We start from the raw sequence: 22,796 nt of genomic DNA, 5'->3' as shown, positions 1-22,796 counted from the left end.
CGCACATGAAGCATGTGACTAAAACATTCACCAGAGCTCCCAGTCTGGTGGCACAAAACATGAGATCTGAGTGGAGCATGTCCATCACATTTTACACAGGACTTTCCCCAACTTGACCGCCTGTCTTTTAGTAACACCAAATAGCTGAATACAGGGGTGAATGTCAGCCAACTGGATAGTTAGTAAAACCAACTGTTTGCTGTGATTTGCCCTCCAAATTTGAAATAGTAGAGGATGAAAGAACACATTAATTTACATTTAATTTTTCGATGATTTTCTGGACATTTGTTCGGGGAACCTGACCATTAGGTAAACTAAATTACAATTGCTCTGCCCCATATTTGTTGGGGTAAAAAGTAGGTGAGACCTTTACAGACTCATCTCAGATAAGATTATAGGTCTCTACATTGCTATCTATTTAACACTGGTCTGAAAGGTCCATACTTCAAAGTCTAATCCGAGCTGCTTTGACAATAATATCTTTGTAGAACAGATACATCAACTGCAGAGACATTTTTGGTTAAACATCATTGAGTGAATGAAGGTAATTCATCAAATCCGAGTAAAAGGAATGTGTCATGTACAGTACATGTGATTTACTGCAGTCATAGAGGGTTCAGATACGGAGTTGAGCGACTGTTGTGCAACACGTCACAGTGGAGGGTGTTAAAGGGGTTCTCCTGTTCACTCTTTCTTCTGATCTTTTCCTTAAAGTGCAATTACAGTTTGTATTACCGTTATGTTGGAGGATGAAGTTTTTTTTCCAAGTTACCTGAAATTGATTCATCTTAGTAAAGAAATTGAAAATGCTGTCTGAACTGAAAGTGGAGAAACATGTTCTATCTCTAAATCAGTGGTGTTATACCAGAACAAACAGCTACAGTAGATCACATCATAGACCAGTGTCACACACGCTGAGGATGGTTCGGTGGATGACTTCGTCTGAAATGTCCCTGGAGTCCTGTTATCTTTGTTGTCCACTTGCACTCGTTTTATGTAGTTTCAGTCTTGAGCCTGTCATCAGATTAAGATTCATGACTCTGACCGTCTACAGACTGCAATCGAACCGCAACTTGGGATCACGCTAAAGCATGTAATACCTTCATCAGTCCACTAGAGGACCCCGTGTCAGTGTCTCACCTCGGCATGAAAAGTACATGCATGTATGACCAGGGTTGAAGGAGGAGGACACATGACTATCATCTGGGAGGCCACTGGATTTCCTTTAAGCAATGCAAGTTACATACACAAAGTAACATATTAAATTTACATAACTTAATACGTAACGTATATTCCTAACCCTAACCACATGCTTTTTGGTGCCTAAATTTAAGGTATGTTACTTGTTACGCCTAGGCGTGGTAAAACGCAACACTGACAAGGAATCCCCCAGCGGACTGATGGGTGTATTACATGCTTTGGCATGATACCAGATTGACAGGATGACTGGTCCAAGTTGGTCACAACTATCTTTTAGAAATTATGGTGTCCAATAACTTTCTATTAGTTTTAGTTTTCACTGCTCAAGTAGTACAAGTCGTAAATAACCAAAGAGAGCTCCATAATACCACGTTGTTTCAGATAATCGGCATTTGGCTATGGATAAAAGTGCTACCACTTACAGTACGTGCTGCCTCATATTCAGGTGTTGACTCACTGTATTGGCCGAATTCAAATTCCCAAATGAGCTTAATTACACGGAGCATGGCAGAATTAACTGAGGAAGCCCAACCGTTACAGAGGAAACACAAGGAGATTATCACGACCGTATTACATAACTATCAGTCCATTCAGTGGTACCTAGTCTGAACAAAGCTTTCACACTTTGCCATGTACAGTGACAATGATAAGACAGTGAAAACATTCAACAGGCTGGACTCAATGATCACGCTGCAGGGCCCGTGTGTCACCTCACTGGTCTAATACAAACTCTCAGCTGCTCTCTCTGTTTGGCTCTCCTGTGTGGCTCTAACATACAGATGACAGAAAATGTGATAAAAACCTAAACTGGAGACAAACAACATGTAACGCTGCGGAATCCAGTCATGACATACTCGGGGCGCCTGGCAGAGGTTCAGCCTCAGATCAATTTCCACATGTCTTTGGATGGATTAAACAGCTCAAAAACGCAAGATAATCCTACAGCATGTGCACCGCTGTCACTGTATCAACAGCACTGACAAAACAAAGATCCAGACAATGGGAGCACTGATGGGACAACAGGGCTGGTTCTGGAGAACAATGTTTTGATTAACTAAGTCTGCTTGGCACAATAAAAGCATTCCATGTGATTTAATAATTGTGGATGACTTTTGGCTTCAGTTTCCACTTTTTTTTTTTGCAAACTAAAGACATTTTGTGAGGGTGATGTATCCAGCAAGTCCAAACATCTTATTTGGGCCATGCAAAAGTGTGAAGATGAAATGTGTCTAATGTCAACCGAACTGTTTGTGTTTCTCGATCGATCAAGATATTAATGGTCCACACAGATAAGCAAGAAAGCAGCAAAATATATCCATTTGTGTCTCTATTTGGATACAGTGAGTCAGTGATACATTTCACACATTTAAGAGCATTAATCACATATTTCAGATTTAGGTTTTAAGGGCTTCACATTTATGAGAAAACCTGTTGATGTAGAATAAATATCAGCAGGCTTTTAATTTGAAATAGAAATGTGCCCTAAAAAAAAGTATGAATTACTGTTTTCTTCTTTGACAAGCTGGTGATGTAATTGAATAAAGCCATTAAATGTAATTGGCCTGCAGTGAACATAGCCATATTGTTTCATTGTGGTCTCAGTTTAGTCTTCGCAGTCTTTGCCAGGCAAAGTTATTCTCTCAGCCAACTAGTGCTTTGGGCTCACACTCACCCTAAATTAAGAGCGATGAGAGGAAACTGAAGCTGCATAGTGTCAGGGGAGCAGCAGATGAGAAGTGGAAGTTTTTCATCTGGATCCAAACGGCACAGGACAAATGATGTAATGTGCTCCAGAAGATGAAACCTGATTAATGTGTCAGCTTGCTGTTGTCCTGCTGGTTTAAAGTACCTTCAACGGGGATGCGCCTTGTGATTATTGCATCAGCGAATGCTGATGACTGGGGAAAATCACAGTTAACGGAGGATGGTGAAGACAGCAGAAATTCACAGATTGGTGGTTTTCCAATAGTGGTTTTATGTCACATAAAAGGGGGATTTGGTGATTATTTCAGGGCTCAGTTCTGGAAGAAACGCGTATATATGCGCAAGTATATGTACACTAATTAAATATTTTGTTAAAAACCCTGAAGCCCTTTATCACTGTGCTCATTTGGCTTAAAGGTACAGGAAATATTTAATTCTGAATGCCTGTCACTCAAAAGCAAAGGTGGGGGGTCTTAACCTATTTGTTTGTGTACAGGTAAGGTCTTTATTTAAACACAAATAAGCAATGAGTTTCCACTTTGAAAGCAAAAGAGTAAACTTTACAGTCACAGGAGTTTTGCCAAACTTTAAATGATTAAAAATCATGCCATGAAACGAGTATCATATTTATTCTGCACTGATATTTTACTCCAACCGTCGAGAGGCTCCACAGGTGTTTACTCTACTCTTACCTGTTTGCAGCATCCCGGAACCGGACTCGCCTCCGGAGTCCACCGGCGCGTCGTCAGGTGAGGCAGTGCTCGTCTTCAGGAGCGCGAGGAGGCAAACTGTCCATTTCAACAACCTCAGCAACATCTTTCCCGTTTTATCGCCTTTGCAGTGTGGGATTAAACATATGCAAAGTGCACGCGTGTGTTCTGAAAAACCTGCTTCGGTCAAACAAAAGTCAACGTGAGGAACATCGTTGAACGGCACTTAAATTCCTCATGAAGTGTGTCGTTTAAGCAGGAGTGGAGTAGAGTATCTTGCTTGTCATCCTCTTCACCTCTCCTCCTCCTCCTCTTCAGCCTCAGCCTGCAGCAGCTTCTCTCCTCCTGCATCACATCACCGAGGCGCCAAACGAGCCAACAGAAGCCCCGCCCCCTTGATTTTTAATGCAGACCAATTAAAATCCTGCAGGGCCTCCACCCGTTTGGTTTTAAAGTCTGTCTCCCACTTGTTCCTGCATTGTTTGATTGGAGAGATTGGCTTTTTACACCGACCAAGAAACATTAAGACCTTTCATCACCCGCGTCTAATCCGATGTAGTCTGGGCTCTCAATTCAGAACACAAAGCACAACACAGGTAAAAGTAGGAACCAGAACCAGTGGCGATCCTAGACTGTAGGGGGCCCCAGGCAAAGAAACATATCAACACCTTACGGCACCCAATCCCCATAAAAATGTATAAAGTCAAATTCGTAAAATAATACTTTTGATCAGTTGTGTTTGATCAAATGTCATTATCATTCATGACAAAAACTAATAAAAAATAACTACATTTTTAAAACGATTAATACTATGCGCACACACATCTGAGTTTGTGAACAAGAAAGGAGGATTAATATGTAATAATTAACTCACACTAACACTAAAACTCTTTAACACACTATCATTCAGAAACAATTGGGGTTTTTTTGCACATGATTTTTACACACTGTACATACGAGCATACACACACACACACACATCCTCAGAGGGGCCCCTGTGAATCTCTCTTAACCTTCTTTTTCTTTGACAAAAACAAAAAATATATATATATACAAACAGCCATTTAGCTGAACAAACAAAAAAACTGAAAGTTGCACCCAACAACATTCAATCGGAAAATGGGGCTTCCATACAGAAATCAGATTTAATTAAATGCTATCAAATCCCAAACCCAGTCAAGACACACTCCAATCTTCAGATATATACATGTTGCAATTTCATAGTCATACCTCTTTATTCAAGGACTTATATTCATACAAAATGTATAGGTACCGTCAAAATGACTATGGGAGAGACAGTCAAGTAACAGATCAGGCAGCAAAGGATTCAGCCACTCCAGAACCTCTTTTCTGAGAACGAGCCGTGTTTCCACTTTGGTGGTTCTCTGAGAAAATGTTATTCAAGCTTGTTTTATTCTTTTCTTTTACCTGAAACCAATACACTGTGTTTTAGATCATCAGAAAATACAACCAGGAAACAAATTGTACAAATCATGGACTTAATGAAGCCAAACAATACCTGTATTTCTTTTTTTCATTTTTTTCTTTTTTGCACATGCACATTTTCTTTTCAGAACATGCAAACAGGACACGTCCAGAGGAGGCAGCCATATAAAAGTGTAGGAGGAAAACTCGGCACCCTGTTCACGTCGGGCTCACTGGAGGTTTGAGGATGTAGGATCTTATTTTCCCCAAATGTACTGTAAAGATGAACACCAATCTCAGCTCCAATATGGCAACTTACAACGAGACGACAAGCAACCTACTGTTACCTTGACGAAGAACAGAGCCATGCCCATAGTTAGACCTTATTGCTTTAAAGTCTAAAATGCCTCCTGCCAGATCCATCAGATAGATTGCACACTTATGAGACAAACAAAACATGGGGAAAGAATCAGACTTGGATTGTTGCAAATAATTTTCACATTCATAAACTTGCCAGGACAAAACAGTGAGTATCGAGGTCTGTATTTCAGTTAGACCCCTAAAAATTTAGAAAAATGCCAAATCCGTACAATAAAATATGAACTTTAAATATGACCAATTAAATCTAAAGCCTGAAGTACAGTAATGTAGTCATTTATTTAGAAATGTCTTTCATCTGCAGTCATACATGTTAAGTGTTTTAAAGGGTAAGGTTGTTTTTTTCTTGTTTTCAAACTCCTGTTCCTGTTTCCTCCATGTTTGCTAAAACTTCAAGCAGTTTGGGAGTGTGTTTAGAAAATCCAACTATGGATTTGTGACTGGTTTTAAGGGTTTTCACCTGCAGTAGGAACCATTGAGCTGAACCCACAGGTAATACACCCGTCAGTCTTCTAGCAGATAACGTGTCAGTATCACGTTTTGCCTTGCCCAGGCGTGAAAAGTACACACATTTATGAGCAGGGTTAGAGGAGGTCATGTGAGGAAGTACAAAGAGTGCTAAAGTCTTTGAGGGGAAGGTTGGGGTGGTTGGATGATACAAAAATAGGAATTTCACCCAGAGTTCAACGGGCCAAGTTTGTGAGAAAGCTTTTAACCAACACAAGTAAATTACTTACAGGATGTAACGTATTTAGCTTTTTGAATATATGTTAAGTAACTCATGTGATTTAATTAACGTTACTTATGTAAAATAACTTATTTGAGCTTTTTTTTTTTTGTAACCCTAAGCATTTACTTTTTGGTATCTGAATTTAAGACACTGACACAATGTCCTCTAGTGGACTGATGGGAGTATTACACGCTTAATATTATTCCACAGATGAAAATAGTTTCCAACAAATGCAGGATTTACTCCTCTGACATGAGAACATTAAAAAAAGAAAAAAAACTACAGTAACCAGCGGTTTGAGGAAATTACTGAGCCTTTCCAACACATTCAATTATATATTGACAGGAACAAATGGGCTTTAGGCTCAGAGCCACAGAGAGGAGAGGGAACAACACTAACACATGTTGGTTCTGGTCTTTTCTTGGGATTTGTTGACAATAACAAAAATGTTATGTGGAGCACAGTAGGAGGACGTTCAAAGCAGCCAACTTGTTGTGCTAGCCTATCAGATTGATGGCTAGTAATGATGAAATATGGCACAAATAAAGCCTTAGGTTTCTGACCTGTTGGTACCAGTTGGTTTTAACTGGTTGGGAGCAGAGTTTAGAGGGCAGAACTCACCATCAACACCTTTCACTGAAGGAAGTGGTTCTCCCAGCAAGTTTAAAAAACACTTAAATTATATTAAAAAAAATACAACTTGACCCAAGTCCGGAAAGAACAGTTTTATATTTTGGGTGGTTCTATCTGAGTAGGCGTCATGCAGTCAACTTGCCAAACCCCCCAGAATGCTCTGTGATTCACATATATCAGCTCTGATACCATTTGTGCCTTAGTGTGTGTTGTCAGTTACACTGTACATCATATAACACATTTATTATTTACAACTCTTCATACATAAATGCAAAATTTGGTCGCAGTCACACTAAAGCCTGAACCTGGAGATTCCAGAGGGTAAAGCTACAGGGCAGATGAAGTGTCGTCTTGTTGCATAGCCCTACTTTAAGTCAACAGTCAGCAGCAACAACACAACTCTTTATTGTACCTGTGGATGATCACACAGGTCAACTCGCCGACAAACCCTCTCACAATACTGCTTTTCAGAGGAAGGAGATGAGAAGAAAAGGAAACCCATGGACTTTGGGAAAATATGGCAGAGATGAGATTCTGTATATACTGCATGCTCGAGGAGGCAGGTGTTTGGAATATTTTTGTTGAATATTACTTTTAAAAAATGGCACTTTTCCGCATTCAGAGACAGTTTTTTACCAACTGACTGGCAGTATATTTGAAAGAGAAAGGCAAATACTTACCACACATCCTTAAGCAAAAGTACAGACACTACTTATTTTTTTTACAACCCTGGCATGCACTACATTGCTTACTTTGGATCTGTAATTTGGATTTACCTACCACAAGATTCAGTTTTTGTTTTTTTGTTTGCATTCTCTCCTTTATATTAGATTCAAACACAGTTTTTGTTCTGTTAATTTTCCCCTCAGCTGAGTACATCCTGTTCTGTGTATTCAAGTCCCTCTGACCCAAAGCCAGGCTGCATCTTCATACATCATGGAAAATGAGGCACTTAGTATTTTAGCCACTTAATGTCAGAAAAGATTTGTTTGAGTCCCTACGTGCACTCCAAAACATTTACATCGGGTACAATTTACAAAAATGTGATTGTGAAAACTCAGCTCTCGTCCTGTTTTAAACCACGTTACTGTGTGTCTGATTACTTGTTGTGTTCATTGGGTGTTATGGCAGAATTTTAAGACCTACATAAAAAAAAAAAAAAAAAAGGTTTTCCTAATCAGCTCTGGCTAAAATTTGGTGTAAACCCAGAAGTAATAGCTGATGAAGAAAACTATCAAAACAGAGGAAAATGCTTTGGTGTGTGAAACCTTCCACTGACCCATTATGGCAAACGTAATGTTGATATCAGGAATGAGGAATTCTGCTCATTCTGAAACACAGTTCATAGTTTCTCTCAAACAATGAGAAGATTTTGGCTTTTGTCTTCTGCTCCACTGAATTTACTGGCCAAGGCAAAATACTTAAGGGTCTTCACATGTGCTAGAATTTCAGTGCAAGTAAAGGGGGTAGAAAAAGTCAATGTTATTTCATTAAAGACGTTGTTATATTAAAAAGAGAGTAACTCTACAAAGCTGGAATGATTTCTGATCCCTTTTATAGCACTTCCTACTCTCCTCAACACCTTCTCTTCTGCATCAGTTGACCGGCCTCATTCTGCAGCAGCTCACTGGACCTGACATGAGCGCTGAGCAGCACTTCGAAGCTGCCCCGTTCAAGCTAACCCAAAACTTTCTAAAGTTTTCTGCCATTTTAGCACCAGTCATCTTCCTCCCTCTCCCTGAGACTTCCTGTTCCTCTGTTCCCAGGCCCGGATGCAGAGTTGACCCCGAGGGTGAAGTGGTACCCGTTCGGCACGGCCCCCGCCCGGCCCTGCGTGGCGTGTGCAGTGACGGGTGCAGCAGCAGTTCCGTATGAGGCTGAGGCTGTGGTGGAGGCTGCAGTTCTGGCAGAGCGTCCCCCTCCGTGGCTGCTTACAGCGTCCTGGAAGTCCTCCGTCTCTTCAAGGAGGGCCTGCTGAGAGGAGCCCTGCTGCTGCCGGTTTAAATTAGGGTCCGAACCGATGCGGGTGATCGGTATTGGGGACTCCTCGTGGCCCCAGAGTGAACGATCGTGCTCTGAAAGGCCACGGCTGAAGCGAGTCTGGTGCCCTGTCGCAGCAGTGCTGGCACCGGACGGGAGAGTTGAGGAGTTGGCAGTCTTGTAGGCCACAGCAGGACGAGGGGTGAGGGGCGTCTGTGGGAGCTGACGCCGACTGCGGCCCGGTGTGCTAGAACCAGAGGGCTGCGTCACTGGGCCGGCTTTAACCATACTGCTACCATGCTGAGGAAACAAGATATAAAAAGGGTTTTGGAGCCAAAGCAGGACTTCAGAATTGAAGGATAGTCTCTTGTTAGTGGTTGCTGATACTGTTTCACCTACTGACTGTCCAGGCACCCCTTTCTAATGCTATTCCAATGTAGAGTAACTCTACAGGCTTCTTTCTTGGCAAAGATGCTTTTGACTTGAGCTATTAGGAGGCTTCAACAGTTGCAGTTAATTATGTCAAGTGTAAAAATTTTTATTTTTGTTACTGTTTCTTCTTTTGTCTCAGCAAGGAAACACTACCACCAGGAAAATGACTGTAACTTGATTTGACGAAATCTAGCTGCTTTAGACTGGTGTTAGCTTCAGCTGAATTGTAAAATGCATTTTGTCATTTAAAAGGTTTGGGGATTTCACAGCCAGTATGGACAGTAAGAACGATTACAGCGAATAATAGTTCAATTAAAATATAGGTGTAAGTATGAGTGAACCTGTCATTTAAAGTTCCAACATGCTGCTTTTAGCAAAATAATAATAAAAAAAAATGAGTTCTTCTTCCATTGAATCTTGGCAATATTAAGTCTAAAACAATATGTACACATTCTTGTATGACATGCTTAACTATACATGATTCCAAAAACCACAAATATGTTAAAAGCAAAGAACTCGGATTTAGTTGCGTATGAGATATGAATATGTAAAGACAAAATATAGTACAAAAACCCCTAAAAATGTTATCCATAAAGGTTTTTCAGGTTCAGATATTTGTCATCTTTCTGCAGATGCTTTGTCAAACCTACTGCAGACAACTTCACATCCTGCTTTTTTCAGAACCTTCAGCCTGATCTTCAGTCGTGAAACCCATGATGAGTTGGACTGAAAGCTTGCATCCAACTCATGACTCCTGAACATTTCACTCCTTGGCTTCTATTTAGGATAATTGTTTTGCTGCTTTTTCCCAAAATTGGCAAAAATGGGGTGTTATGAATTAAAAAGACAGCATTTCCTACACTGACCACCTATCTATGTTGAAAGTGACCAGCTGCAGGGTGTGTAGTCAAAAAGCCACATACAGTGTGGTGGGTAGATCACCTGTTTGAGGAGCCCGGAATCCTGTCCCTCTCCTGGAGAAGTGGATCGACTGGGACCGGCTGACTTGGCGTAGCACTGCTCCCTGCTGCCGTAACGCTCGCAGGAGTAGTAACGCTGCTTCTCTCCTGCTGAGGAGTGGTGCCTCCTCTCGTGGGGCCGACTGCGGTCACGCTCCCGCGCTCGTTCTCTGGACAAGCCGTCAGCTGAGGGGTCGGTGAACGAACCTGGAGGAAGGTACCGTCGAGTAAAATGAGAAGGAGCAGGTAGAGAACATGGACGAGGGTTAAGTAGTCACTTTTATCATCATTACCTATTTTAGAAAAGTAAAATAAAAAAAGAAAATCTGAAATGATCTGACTTCGAAGTCCATACAATGAAAGAAATGCAGGTTCCTCTGCATGACCATAACACCAAACCACTTTTCACTAGATTATGCACTATAGGCAGAGAAATAATACCTGAAGTTTAATTCATTTTTCCATTTTTGTAGAATGATATCACATTTCATTAACAACAGCAATCTGAAGAGTCTTAGCAGAAGCTCCGCAAATTTTACAACATCATTTATGAGTGAAGACACCCGTTTCTGACCACTAATAGCCCCATGAAGCAATGTTTTTACGCACTCATGTACTTTACTGTTGCACAGTTGCACATTCCTAATCGATATCTTGTACAATATTTTTCAGACATCTTTATTTTACATTCAGAATAAATTGTTGCTTATTCTTTAACTATAGAATTGGTTCTAATTGTATTTTTAAATTTATATCAGTTAGTTGTATTTTTTTTTCTTGCACATAATTATTTTTCTTTTACTTTCTATGTTTTGATTGTTGCTCCACCACACAAAGGGAACTTTCATGTATGAGCAGACATACTTGACATTGAACCTCATTTTCAATAACTGCTCAAACTGAGATGACACTGAGATCCATATTACCTCTGTGTTCTGCAAAGTGAGAAATACGGTGCCATGATATGTCACTGCAGCTCTAATTAAAGTTAAATGTACAGTATGTGTTTCGTTTTAGACATGAGGCGTGAGGCAGTACACTGTAGTGGAATTACTTTCCTCAGTGCTGGAATACTTCCAGTTTTTAGATTAAAACCACGATGGCAGACACACAGAAACCTATTCATCTCAATCTGACGTGTCAGATCTGCCTCTAGAGTGACAAGATCCGAGGCCCGAAGCTGACTCCCTTTCTCTTGCAGTTTTGTCTCAATTTAATAAATGTAGAGAAGGCTGCTGATGTTCTGCTATCTCACCAGGACGGAGCTATAAATCCCTGTGCTGGACCAGTCCGCTGTGGCCTTTTATCTCAGCAATAAAGCCCAGCTGCTGCCCTCCAGTGTCGACACAAGAAACCGCCTGCCACCAGCTCTCAGGCTCCAAACACTCCAGCAGATGACCACTGACAGCAGACAAAGACTCTGACCATGACCTTCACTCCACTGAGAAGAAATCTTTCAACATGTACTGTTGTTTTTCAGAGCCGTTACTTCAAGTTCTGCATCTGTGGTTTTGCAAAATTTGATGGCCAGTCATACAAACTGATTAAACTTTTACATGCAGGTCATTTTCTAAAGTTTATCACACCACAGGCTAAATTCCTTTCTTTAAGACAGCCTCCGATTTCAGTTCATTTTACGAAACTATGTAAAACAACTTAGTTGATAATCATATTGTCACTTTATCACTTCATTTATGTGGTCAAACGTATGTTGTTGTTACTTATGGAAGCCATTTTAAAAATCTTTCTTTGCGGTGTACTCATGGAATATGTGACATTTAAGATTTAAAGGGAAGCTCAAGAAAAGTTGTTCAAATTTGTAATAAAGGGGTTGTTGTTTCTGGTAAACTGACTCTGTAATCTGAATTGTAAGAGAATCCTTAAGTGCTGAAAATGCTCCCTGCTCACAATTGTATGACCTCAAAAACAATTTAGTTATTAAGTGTTTTTACTCTTGACCAGTTTAAGTCATTTATCTGATTGAACACAGACGATCTGGGCCGATGTTCATAAATCAAGTTCCACTTGGTATATTTAAGAGGTACCACAAAGGTCTACTCTGGGTCCATCATTGTTTAAAGTCTTCATAGACTGTCTTATCATGAAAAAGTACAATATCAGTTTTTATGTAGATGACATTTTATGCAGTTGGCTCCTCCTCAACTCAGCCTATTACAATTTGTTTTTAATTTTTTTCAGATATTCATGCATAATCTCACCTTTTACTGAATGCTAACATGTTAACATAACAAACACAGAAAGCATTTTCCCATCAAGAACCCACAATTTCCATCTTCCTGGCATCCATGTTCTTAACGGTACTGAAACCAAATTAGTCCAATCTTAAAAATACCTAGTAATTTGGCCACACAGTAGTCTCACCTTTAAACAGCATGACTGGCACAAAAAGTAAAACTAAAAATGGGTTTGTTATATTTTGCACTGAGGACAGAGACATTAATCGATTTTACAGATGACCCCTAAATTCAGCTGGAATTAGGAAACGTGACATCATTTATAGCAGGTGATGATTGCTGTCACAACCTGACTTTTTTTTAACATCTAGTTCAATATGTGTGTGTATGTGTGTGTGTGTGTGTGTGTGTGTGTGTGTGTGTCAACCTTTTTCAGTTTATGGATAGATAAGAATTCCCAGCACTTAATAAAGAGCCCGGGCTACATTTATATAAATGTGACTGTTAAGGTCAGAGGGAAAAAAGGGAGCAACTGATTAAAAAAAAAAAAAAAAAAAAAAAAAGAAGAAAAGAAATCCCCAACAAAGCAGATTTTCCTATGAAAGCTCACAACTCTCGCTGTTAATCAGATGGAAAGCCTGACATGTCAAATCCCGGGTTGAAGCGGAGCAGAAAACCCTTCACCTACATAACCCGATCATGGAGCTTTAATCCTATAAGGAATTTCTGCAGCTATGTTAAGACAGCCAAGTGATCTGAAAGCCAGAGCCTGGCCTACTATCTGTTGCTCCGTTAAAGTGATGCCAAGTTTCAACGTGGATATTCTCCCTGCTGATTTATATAAATAAATATTGCTGTATTATATTAATAAATCTCTCAACACCCTGAAAAAGACCCCTATACTGAATATTTGAAATCTTTGTTGATGAGTTTTTAATGGTATGTGAGGACAAATATGTCCGTCGGTGAGTCCTACAGGATGTATTGAAGCACCTAAACCTTTGCTGAACAGCAGTTTAATCAGTCATAATTACAGGATAGTGGAGTAATTACCGGAGAGACATCGTCTTCAGACAGCTTGACTGAGAATGAGGGTAACCGGGGCATAAGCAGCAAAAATAGAACATTTGGAGGGCCTTTGGAGAGTTAAAACTATGGCCTGATGATGGCACCCGATATCAGTCGGTTAGTGGCACTAGAGGAAAAGTCATGGGGTCTTCAAGAACATGAACATCGGTGCAAATTTTATTTACAATCGATCTTAAAGTTGGACCAAAAGCGATGAACAATCGATGGGCATCACCACTCGTGGAGCCATGTGGTTAGCGTGGATAAAAACAACATTGTTACGACTTTGCATGTGTTTCACAGTCTACCATGATCTGCAAACAACTGGCATCATAATGTTTTATAATGTCAATAAGTAAATATTCTTTTTGGTGTACTCCTGTTAAAGTACTCAGCATGTTTCACAGAAATTAATTTGTTTTTGTTAGAAAGTCGATGGGGCTCAGTATCATAGTATGATTGTTAAATCTAATTATTGATGACAGACGATGAATAAATAAAAAATACTGTGTTTAGTTGCTGGCAGTTAACAAACCTGGTTCAAATGCTGATTTCCAAAAGTTAGACACTGAATGTTGTTTTCCCGCTTTTACGTCACACCAGGGAGTAGTTAAAAATGATTGTCACCATCATCAGCCATTTTTTAGTGAAACAAATAAGAGAAGTATATTTTTTCTAGCATCGCTAAGAGGGTCTAAATATGACCATATAGTTTCATCTTCTGTTATATTTAGTAACAGAAAACCTTTAAAAATCACTTTTCCAATCATGCCAGAAGTCTGCCTCACCAACAGTGCTGGATGGCTGCACTGAAGCAGCTCTGTCCAGGGACTTCTGCTTCTTGTCTTTGTCCCTGCGTCGATGGCAGCGGTGGTGGTGGTGATGGTGGTGGGCCCTGTCCTGGCCCTGGACTTGTTCTGGCCCCGCGGAGGACTCTTCCAGATCGGGGCGTTCCAGGTCATAGTCCCTCAGCCCCGCCTCCTGTTGGTAGCGCTGTGGCGTCAGTGAGGATGCTGATCGTTTAATTGGACTGAGGTCGACAATCGGCTGAAAGGGAAACGTGGAGAAGCGTGATGAGAGAGTAGAGCAGAAAACTGGGACTGGTGGTTTTATCCAAATCACTTGTACTGGATCACCAAAATATCCACAACAGATAAATGACACGACCAGTGGACGGAAACGTTTTGTCTAAAGACCGACGTTCAACCTGTTCTTCTCCAGCACAGATGTTTTAAAAGTTTGAGAAGAATGAACACATATCTCAGACACAGCTGGAACACTTACCTTTACCGAACTTACATAGTTTGTAAGCAGGCTTCTCTGCTACTGAACAGACAAGAGGTGGGGTGTGACACTGGCCTTTGTGCCATTTTATAACATCTTTAACTTCACAAAGAAGTATAAGTTTGTTTAACTAGCTACTAAATGTTTATTAAAACTTCTATTTAAAGGAGTACTCCACTGAAAATCTGTCGTAAGCCTCAAACAGTGCTTATTGCGTGTCGACTTGAATTACAGCTCTGAAAAATCTGTAGTCCTGATATGGTAAATTATACATTTTGTCAGTTTACATCTGTCTGACAGTTTTCTATAACTTAATGAGAAGATTGCCCAAAATTTAATTTATCAATTTTTCATTATTAGAATAAATTATTATAAATATAACGTCCTGAATGACTGAAATTTTCATACATAGCAATTTGGCCTGAAGTTTAGTAGCTTGTTGTTTGCTGATGAAGACAAATGTATTTAGCTTGGATTTATAATTTAACAATTAATTCTAACAGTCACATTAAACAGCAGAAAATTAAAATATTTCAAATTGCATTGTAAGCTACTTTTCTCCTGTATTGTGGGTCCATGTGTGCAGTTTGTTCCAAACACTCATCCTTTTGTAAAATAAGGTTTAATACACATTTTGTATCCATTGGCACGCTCACCCTTACCAAATTAAACTTCGCTTGCTTTTGTTGCAAGAGAAAAAAATACTTTTGCCACTTCTGTCAGTGGTAACTGTAAAACTAACTGATTATCAAGTTTGAAATGTATGTGGTGAATCTGCTGGCACATGCTTGGCAATTTCAGCATTTAAAAGATACGGAGTGACAAAAGACTGTTTGTGTCTAATAATGACTTTCCTTTTTTCTCTGGTTTCGGCCTCTAAGAGCTCCTGAGGGAAATTCCTCACTCTGTAACTGCTAAAAGCTGCACTGATAGCTTTTATTGTCTTCCATTTTAGTTTGTCACTACAAGTGCCATCTTTATATACAAGTAGTTTTACAGTCCATTGTTTACTGATTGTTCACTGATTGTAGCAGAAGTGTACAGTGGCGTATTCCTTTAATATCTTACACCCCCTCCCCCCACCTTGTTTCCTTGGATAAATGCTCTGATAAAAGCTCGGAGGACAATGACAATCACCCCACCTATTTCTTACCTTTCTGACCAGTACAGCTACCAGGTATGGTGTGATAGGGAACTGGAACTGCAGGTAAGTTACCACCCCACCTGTTGGTTACTCTGCAGATTTCTTGTATCGGTTTCTGTTACTAGTTTATGGAGAATCAAAATACAAGTATTCATTCTTGTTTGAATGATTAAACTTGATCTCCCACTGGGTCAACGTGTAAAAAAAATAAATATATTTAATGATATATTAAAAGGCTTTGAAAACCCACTCGATAATAGTTAATTTGTGGTTGTGCTGTTCCTCTTGTTCCTACCTCACAGTTTAGCCTGTAGCTACAGTCAGAGACAACAATAGCACAACACTGCAAAAATATTTATATTACAAAGTCATTTTATCTAGTATGCAGTCTTAAAATCGTATTTTTTAGATAAATGGTATGGTATTCTAGTAGGAGATAACTTCATTCTCCCTATTTCCATTCACGTCACTGGATGAGAGTGAAGTGAAAGAAAGATTTTGTCCTTCTTTTAAGACTGAAAGAGTCTTAAAGTGAGGGGAAGTCAAAGATTTAAGAGATAAACTGTTTGGTTTGCATTTGATGTGTGAGAAATAAGATTTTAAGACTGAACATAGCCACAAATGACAGATAAATTTGGGCGGGTTTTAAGTGTGAAGTTGGAAGGAAATATTTACTTTAAAGCAGAAAAGCAGCAGTACTGTCTCTACCTTGTTTCACAATCACACACTGAATCACAAAGAAAACTACACACTACTGCACTATAACGACACTCACATACACACAGCCATATTTGACCAAAGTGTAGTACTGTACTGCTGGTCTAATGGCTGGAAAGCAGGACAGAGTGCTTGTCATACCCCGGATAAACATACAAATACTTCTCCAGGGTTGGAATCTGGGTATGTTTCATGGATAATTTGTATGTTGCTAGTATGGCGTCTATCAGCAATTGAATGGGATGAGCAGTGTGTACTTCAGGAGGGTCACTGTGTCCATGACGGTGGGAGGATGATGAGAGGACAGGAGCACATGTAGGCAAAACACAGACATGAGAGCAAAAGGAAGAAAGAAAAAAAAGAGGGAGAGGACGAGAGGAGGAGAGAAAGAAAGAGAGGTGGCACAACAGGTGGTACATACTGCCAGGTGGGTCCCAGGGGCGTGGCGAGGGTGGCTCCGCTATCAGACGGCACACACAAGAGGAGGTGGGCAAAACATTAGCAGTGAGCACTGGTATCAGGAGAAAGGGAGGACAGAAGAGGAGAGAAGAGACTCAGGCAGGGTGAGGCTGGTGATAGTCTGTGTTTTCTTGATGTCAGTAAATCCCATGAAAAGTCGGACTACAAAAATGTCTGACTACGAATAGCCTTAGGTTTATCTCTCTGTGCCAAAGAGCTTCCTTGTTGTTACAAGAACAAATACAAACATCCAAGTGACACCTTTCACCACAGTGAACAAACACACTGGAGGGCTTTATTTGGACTTAGTCCCACATCCTGTTCATTAGAGCTCATATATGGCTCTATTTCTGTGGCCTGTCACAATTATTTCATGATCACCTGAGCACGATTGTTTAAGTTGATCGGAGTCATTTTGAAAATGACTTTGAATCATATCCATTTATTTGTCTAAAATCAGCTGGATGAAACTAACAAATGTCACATTTCCATGGCTGTTTTCATGTTGGTTTCCACCATTTGCAGTTTGACTGATGTCCTTTAATGACATCATCTAATTGCATTCAGTTCTTGTCCTCTGGTTTAATGACACAGTGAAGAATTAGCATCACTGACTGTTTTTCTCAAGATGCTATTCAACCGACTACATTTTGATGAGCATCTGTCGATGTCAATCCACCACTGTGGATTTTGTTGCAAAGCAGAGCAAATAAATGGTTCTTCTTCGTCATAAGTTGTATGTGTATTATTAAACTATGTTGAGGCTCATACTATAATAGTGGCTAAAAATGAACAAAAAAAGACAATTCAATCGTGAATCTGTATTTAGGATTTGTAAGAGTTGTTTTCTGGCAATTTGCTACATTCTGACCTTAGAATTACAGTACACTGAAAACAGTAAAACAATGCTGTTGTTTGTTCCATCTTTCTTTATTTAAACACTACTCTCTACTTTATGCTTATGGTTGAGACAATCTTTTTTATTTGGATAAAATTGTAGATTTAAACACATAGATGTAATTACATCTGATTAATACATAACTCTGTGGTTAAAACAGAGTGCTTTACAGAACAGACTGCTGCAGATCCGTAAGACTGTGCGTTCACATCGTGCACCACTCACACAACAACATGATCTCTCAGAAAAGCTGTTTATTTTTGTTGGCATCATGCATAAGTGTGACTGGAACAGCTGCTTCCGAGCGGTAAGACCACTGACGTGACTGGTTGAGATTATATTTATTAATCATCATATTCTCTGATCTATATTCCACTTCATGCAGCACTTGGGCGCAGGAACTACATCTGCTATGCGGTACACTTTAAAAAATGTTTGCTTTCAGATAATAAAATTTAAAATAGGTCTTTAAATCTGATGCTGAAAAAAAAACGTTAATACACTTTTACGACCTATTTGAGGGATGTTTGCTAAAAACCTACAATGCACAGCTGTTTTATGAAATGACTTACCTCTTATTAAAAGTAATGCCATATATTTGAGTGGAAAGTATTAACAGGTGAGCTAACATATTTCTGAGTTTGGTCTTTCATGGAGTTTCTTGACAAAAATAAAATCTAGAATAACTCCAGCCTGATTCTTTAAAGACAGAGAGAGATAGAGTGTGAAAGATCAAAATGCAACATAAACATAAGGAAAGCATATGTGAAGTGTTGTGGGAGAGAACAGGGTGAAGGAGAGAGACAGACAAAAACACAGAGAGGCAAACAGCACAGCTAAACAGACAAGATCAGACAGGTGGAACAATCCAGAAACGATGGACAGAATAAATAATCTCAACGTGACATCCAGACACAGCAGACAGGAGCAGCTGCTGTAACTCACAAAGTCAAATCATCAGAAACGGTTGATAACAAGGGAAATTCATGAAAATAAAAGACTTATTATAAAACTCATCTGTGAGATCTGATCTTATTGTAGGTGACAGTGATGCATAGTGAAGAAAAATAAGGTATAAAATGCAAAAAGATGATAATATTACATTTCATGTTAATCATATTGGGGAAAATGATGCAAACAAAATCTAACATGTCTTTAAAACTTAAATCTTAGGATTTCTAAACCTTTTGTTGTATTTATATGAGCAGATTACGTTAATGACTGTCCAGCAACTTTCAATACTGTCATCAGTTTCTGCTTCAATTCAAAAAGGAGAGGATGAAATGTATCGTTTCAACTGTATGAACAGAGTAAACTGTATATCAGGATGTGTAGACACAGCAAACACGGTGGGTCTTCACTGTCCAACAATATTTTGGTACCACATGAGCATTTCTTTCTTTCCACAGACTTGGACTGTGTGAAAATGATGACAGATGCATCCGTCACTAAAGTCAGTTTTGAGTCATTATTTCTCATTCTTATGTGGGATGGATTACGTCTCTGGATTATCTCAGTATTTTGGTTGCAGGAGACATTTAAAGAAATAGTTCAACATTTTGGGAAATGTTCTTATGCTTTCATTCTGAGATGCCTGTGCATTAAGTTGGTGGTTAGCTTATCTGGCATCAGGGAGCTTGCCTTGCTCTCCTTTAAGTGAAAATATACATATTAACACCTAAAGCTCAGTTATTACTATTGTGTATGTTGTCTATTTAATCATTAAAGAGACTTCAAAGTTAACAAATCCGGTTTTAGGTGTGTTGTATTCTGGAACTATTGATAAACCTGTTTCCAGTCTTTTTGTGAATGTAGTCTAACTTCCCTGCAGCTATAGCTGATGAGTGTGATATTTAAACACCCTCATGAAACAGACAGGTGTATTTCTCAAAATGTTGAACTTTTCCTTTAAGACAAGACCCATCTGAAGGTTTAGGGCACTAGGGCTTTGTTTAATAACTGACACATGCTCATATTTTTGACTTTTCTGTAAAATATATACACTAGATATATAACTATGTTTGTAAAGTTAATTTTGAGCTTATAATGAGTCACTCAGTGCTGCAACTTAACGCATTCATTTACTTGGCCATATTTCTGCTTTTTATTAAATCTTCAATCAGCAAATGACCGCAGTGGTGCAGCACCACTGGAGAGCTTCGCTCAGTTTGATTTCAGCCTCAGTCCACTAACTTTCTAAGTTTATTAATCAACAGATTTACTGTATGTTGTCTTCTTTCTTCTCTCTATCCTGCATTTCGTCCTCAGGAAGTTATGTGAAATTGTCAGACCGGAGAGGTCAGGGTCATCAGGCTGAAGTGATGTGGACTGACAGACAGCGACTCTGTTTCCGTTTGCTCACGGCTGCTTTAACTAACTGGCTCCCATTCAGCAGCTCATCAGCCCTTTTCAGCCCTTTCCAACATCTCCTACATCAACCTTTTTAAAAATAATTTTATCGAGAAAAATCTAAAGTATCAACAGTGTCTGCATCTTTAAAAACCTCACATGATCACAAGAATGTAGCGCAAAGAAAACAGCTGCAAAGCGATCATTTCTGTGGAAGTAAAAGAAGAGATAAGGCAGCGTGAGCACTGATGAGCTTACGTAGTACTCAGCATTCAGTCGGGGAAGTGATGCCGCTCTGCAGTGGCCTTCCAGGCTGGGATATCCCTCTGTGTCTGAAATGTTCTCCACCTGCTTCAGTTCAACCTGCTCCTGAAAGAAATATGTAGTGTGCAGTATGGATGGAGGAAACACAGGCATCAGTACAAGTCATGATACAATAAGAAAGTAAGTTATAATATAAAATAACATTTCGATATTGGTGTTTTTGTACCTGAGGTCTTGTGGAATATTGCACATCCTCTGACAGGCCTCTCTGCAGCTTCCTCCGGCCTTTGGGCCTCTGTGCTGCCTGAGAAACATCTCCAGACTGGGAGTGTTTGATGGCACTCCTCTGGTTCAGTCTGGGTATAAAAAAACACAGGAGAAACACTGACTGTAATATTGGAGGTCATCACTGTTGTAGGACCCGGGAACAAGATTCACAGATAGATTTTAGACCATAGTCTGTTAGGCAAATGTTAATTTTGTTCTGAGACAAGTCTAATGCAAGTTAGATAGATTCAACACGAACAAAGATGATCCACGCAACCCTAAATGGCAAAAAAGTGCAAAAAACTGTGGTTGTTGAGCAAATAATAAGGAGGGAAAGAGTTTTGGGACAGTGCAGTAACCTGTTGGAAATATACAGCTGTCAGTTCAGATGTGTCTAAGGTAAATGTCTATTTTAAACCTGCGTTGCAGAACTTTTCCATCATTCTTCTGTCATTGTGAGAAAATACAAAAACACAAATTTAATCCATTCAGTCTGATGACATTCGGAAAGTCTAGAGGAGTTGCACAATTGAATAACTTTATCCCAATCCTTACTGGTGAAGTCTTTGGTGCGCATGATCTGCACATAGAGCACGTCCAGTGTGCATTTATCTGGTCGGCATGGGGATGTCTCAACAGACGGCAGATGTAAAAACTCTGTATACTGTGAAATACTGATCGATTTATGTGGTGGTGCTCAATCATTATGTGAACTTGTTTGGAAAGGGCGCGAATGTAACAGATGTTTATTTATATATAAAACTCTTACATGTTGATTGAAGAGCTAAAACATCTACTGAGCTAAAGTCACAGCATTTCAGCTCTGCAAAGATATTTTACTATTGGACTTTGTTGTTTATTGTGAATGCTGGAGTCTTATGGAAGGAAAACATGTTCTGCTAAAGTGAGATGTGCTGATAGATTTGATGTGACCAGTCAGTTTTTCAAATGGGAAAAATGAGATGAGATGAGATGAGATGAGATGAGATGAGATGAGATGAGATGAGATGAGATGAGATGAGATGAGATGAGATGAGATGAGATGAGATGAGATGAGATCTTGAAGTAAATGTCAAAGCACCATCTAAAGATTATTGGAGGTTTTCTGGGCACGTCCAACTCGTAGGAGACCCCAGGGTAGATCTGAACATGCTGGAGGGATTATATATCTCATCTGGCTGGGGCACACGTCAGAATTCTCCAGGAGGAGCTGGAAAATGTAGCTGGGGAGAGGGAGGTCTGGGCTAACTTCTCCAACCTGCTGCCACCACAACCTAACCACGGATAAGTGAAAGAACATGGAAGGATGAATGGATGTGTATTGTATGTTGGTTACTTACATTGTGTCCCTGTTGATCGTGCTGTTGGTGATAGCAGTAATTGGTGGGAGCTGTGGTTTTGTTTCTAGCTCAGGCTGGGGAGGGAAGGGCTGTTTGGGGATGGAGATGGGTGGTTCCACTTCCTGTATGTGAGTGCGGGGCAGCACAGGACGGAACAACGCTCCCAGTTTACTCTGCAGGATAAATACCAAATATAGGATTATCCCACTCACTCAGGTACATTCTGTTATCTGCCTAAATTGCAGTGTGACTTGATCACTTTACATAGTCATTTTGCTTTAATCCTGTACCTGAGGTCCCCCGGTAGAATGTTGCTGCTGGAGTCTCTTGGCACGGTTCTGCTTATAGTAGTCAAAGATCATTAGAGCGGCATAGACTTTCCCCACAGTCAGCTCATTATCTGGAAGAGCGGAGAGAAGAGTGAGAGACAGTTCCTCCATGGAGGCAGTAGATGGCACCAGATGAGCAACAAAGCACAATTCAGAGATGTAGACAGAAGCATTCTGTAACTGTACAGTTATAAAAACATTAAGTAAAGGACCACACTGCATACAAATCTACATCTCATCATATCATCAAGTGATTAGTGCATTGTCTATTGCTGCACCATGAATTTCACTGTAGTTTTAAACTTATTTCATTCAGTTTTAGTAATGTGTG

At 39.8% G+C, this 22,796-nt stretch overlaps 2 protein-coding genes across 5 annotated transcripts in view; both read right to left on the bottom strand.

The window, feature by feature from the left end:
• Positions 1-4,232, bottom strand: part of LOC138205419 (collagen alpha-2(I) chain) — a 110,128-nt gene extending 105,896 nt beyond the window's left edge. Inside the window, exon 1 of the mRNA XM_069161437.1 lies at positions 3,597-4,232. Within this exon, the coding sequence (XP_069017538.1) occupies positions 3,597-3,720 (124 nt within the window). The 5' untranslated portion in view covers positions 3,721-4,232. The remainder of the gene's footprint in view (positions 1-3,596) is intronic.
• Positions 4,233-4,783: 551 nt separating this feature from the next.
• cacna1bb (calcium channel, voltage-dependent, N type, alpha 1B subunit, b) overlaps positions 4,784-22,796 on the bottom strand; it is a 173,463-nt gene continuing 155,450 nt past the window's right edge. For all 4 annotated transcript variants that reach the window (XM_069161397.1, XM_069161406.1, XM_069161424.1 and 1 more), the window contains 8 exons: positions 22,427-22,536; positions 22,137-22,309; positions 20,756-20,885; positions 20,524-20,634; positions 16,981-17,019; positions 14,203-14,461; positions 10,135-10,358; positions 4,784-9,060 (listed from right to left, as the gene is read on the bottom strand). In XM_069161397.1, the coding sequence (XP_069017498.1) occupies positions 8,491-9,060; positions 10,135-10,358; positions 14,203-14,461; positions 16,981-17,019; positions 20,524-20,634; positions 20,756-20,885; positions 22,137-22,309; positions 22,427-22,536 (1,616 nt within the window). In that variant the 3' untranslated portion in view covers positions 4,784-8,490. The remainder of the gene's footprint in view (positions 9,061-10,134; positions 10,359-14,202; positions 14,462-16,980; positions 17,020-20,523; positions 20,635-20,755; positions 20,886-22,136; positions 22,310-22,426; positions 22,537-22,796) is intronic.

The sequence above is a fragment of the Embiotoca jacksoni genome, unplaced genomic scaffold, assembly GCF_022577435.1.
Source record: "Embiotoca jacksoni isolate LCO1_2020_lvr unplaced genomic scaffold, fEmbJac1.0.p SCAF_10, whole genome shotgun sequence".
Lineage (NCBI taxonomy): Eukaryota > Metazoa > Chordata > Actinopteri > Embiotocidae > Embiotoca > Embiotoca jacksoni.
The sequence above is the reverse complement of the archived record's forward strand: the minus strand, read 5'-3'. Positions and strand labels throughout refer to the sequence as shown.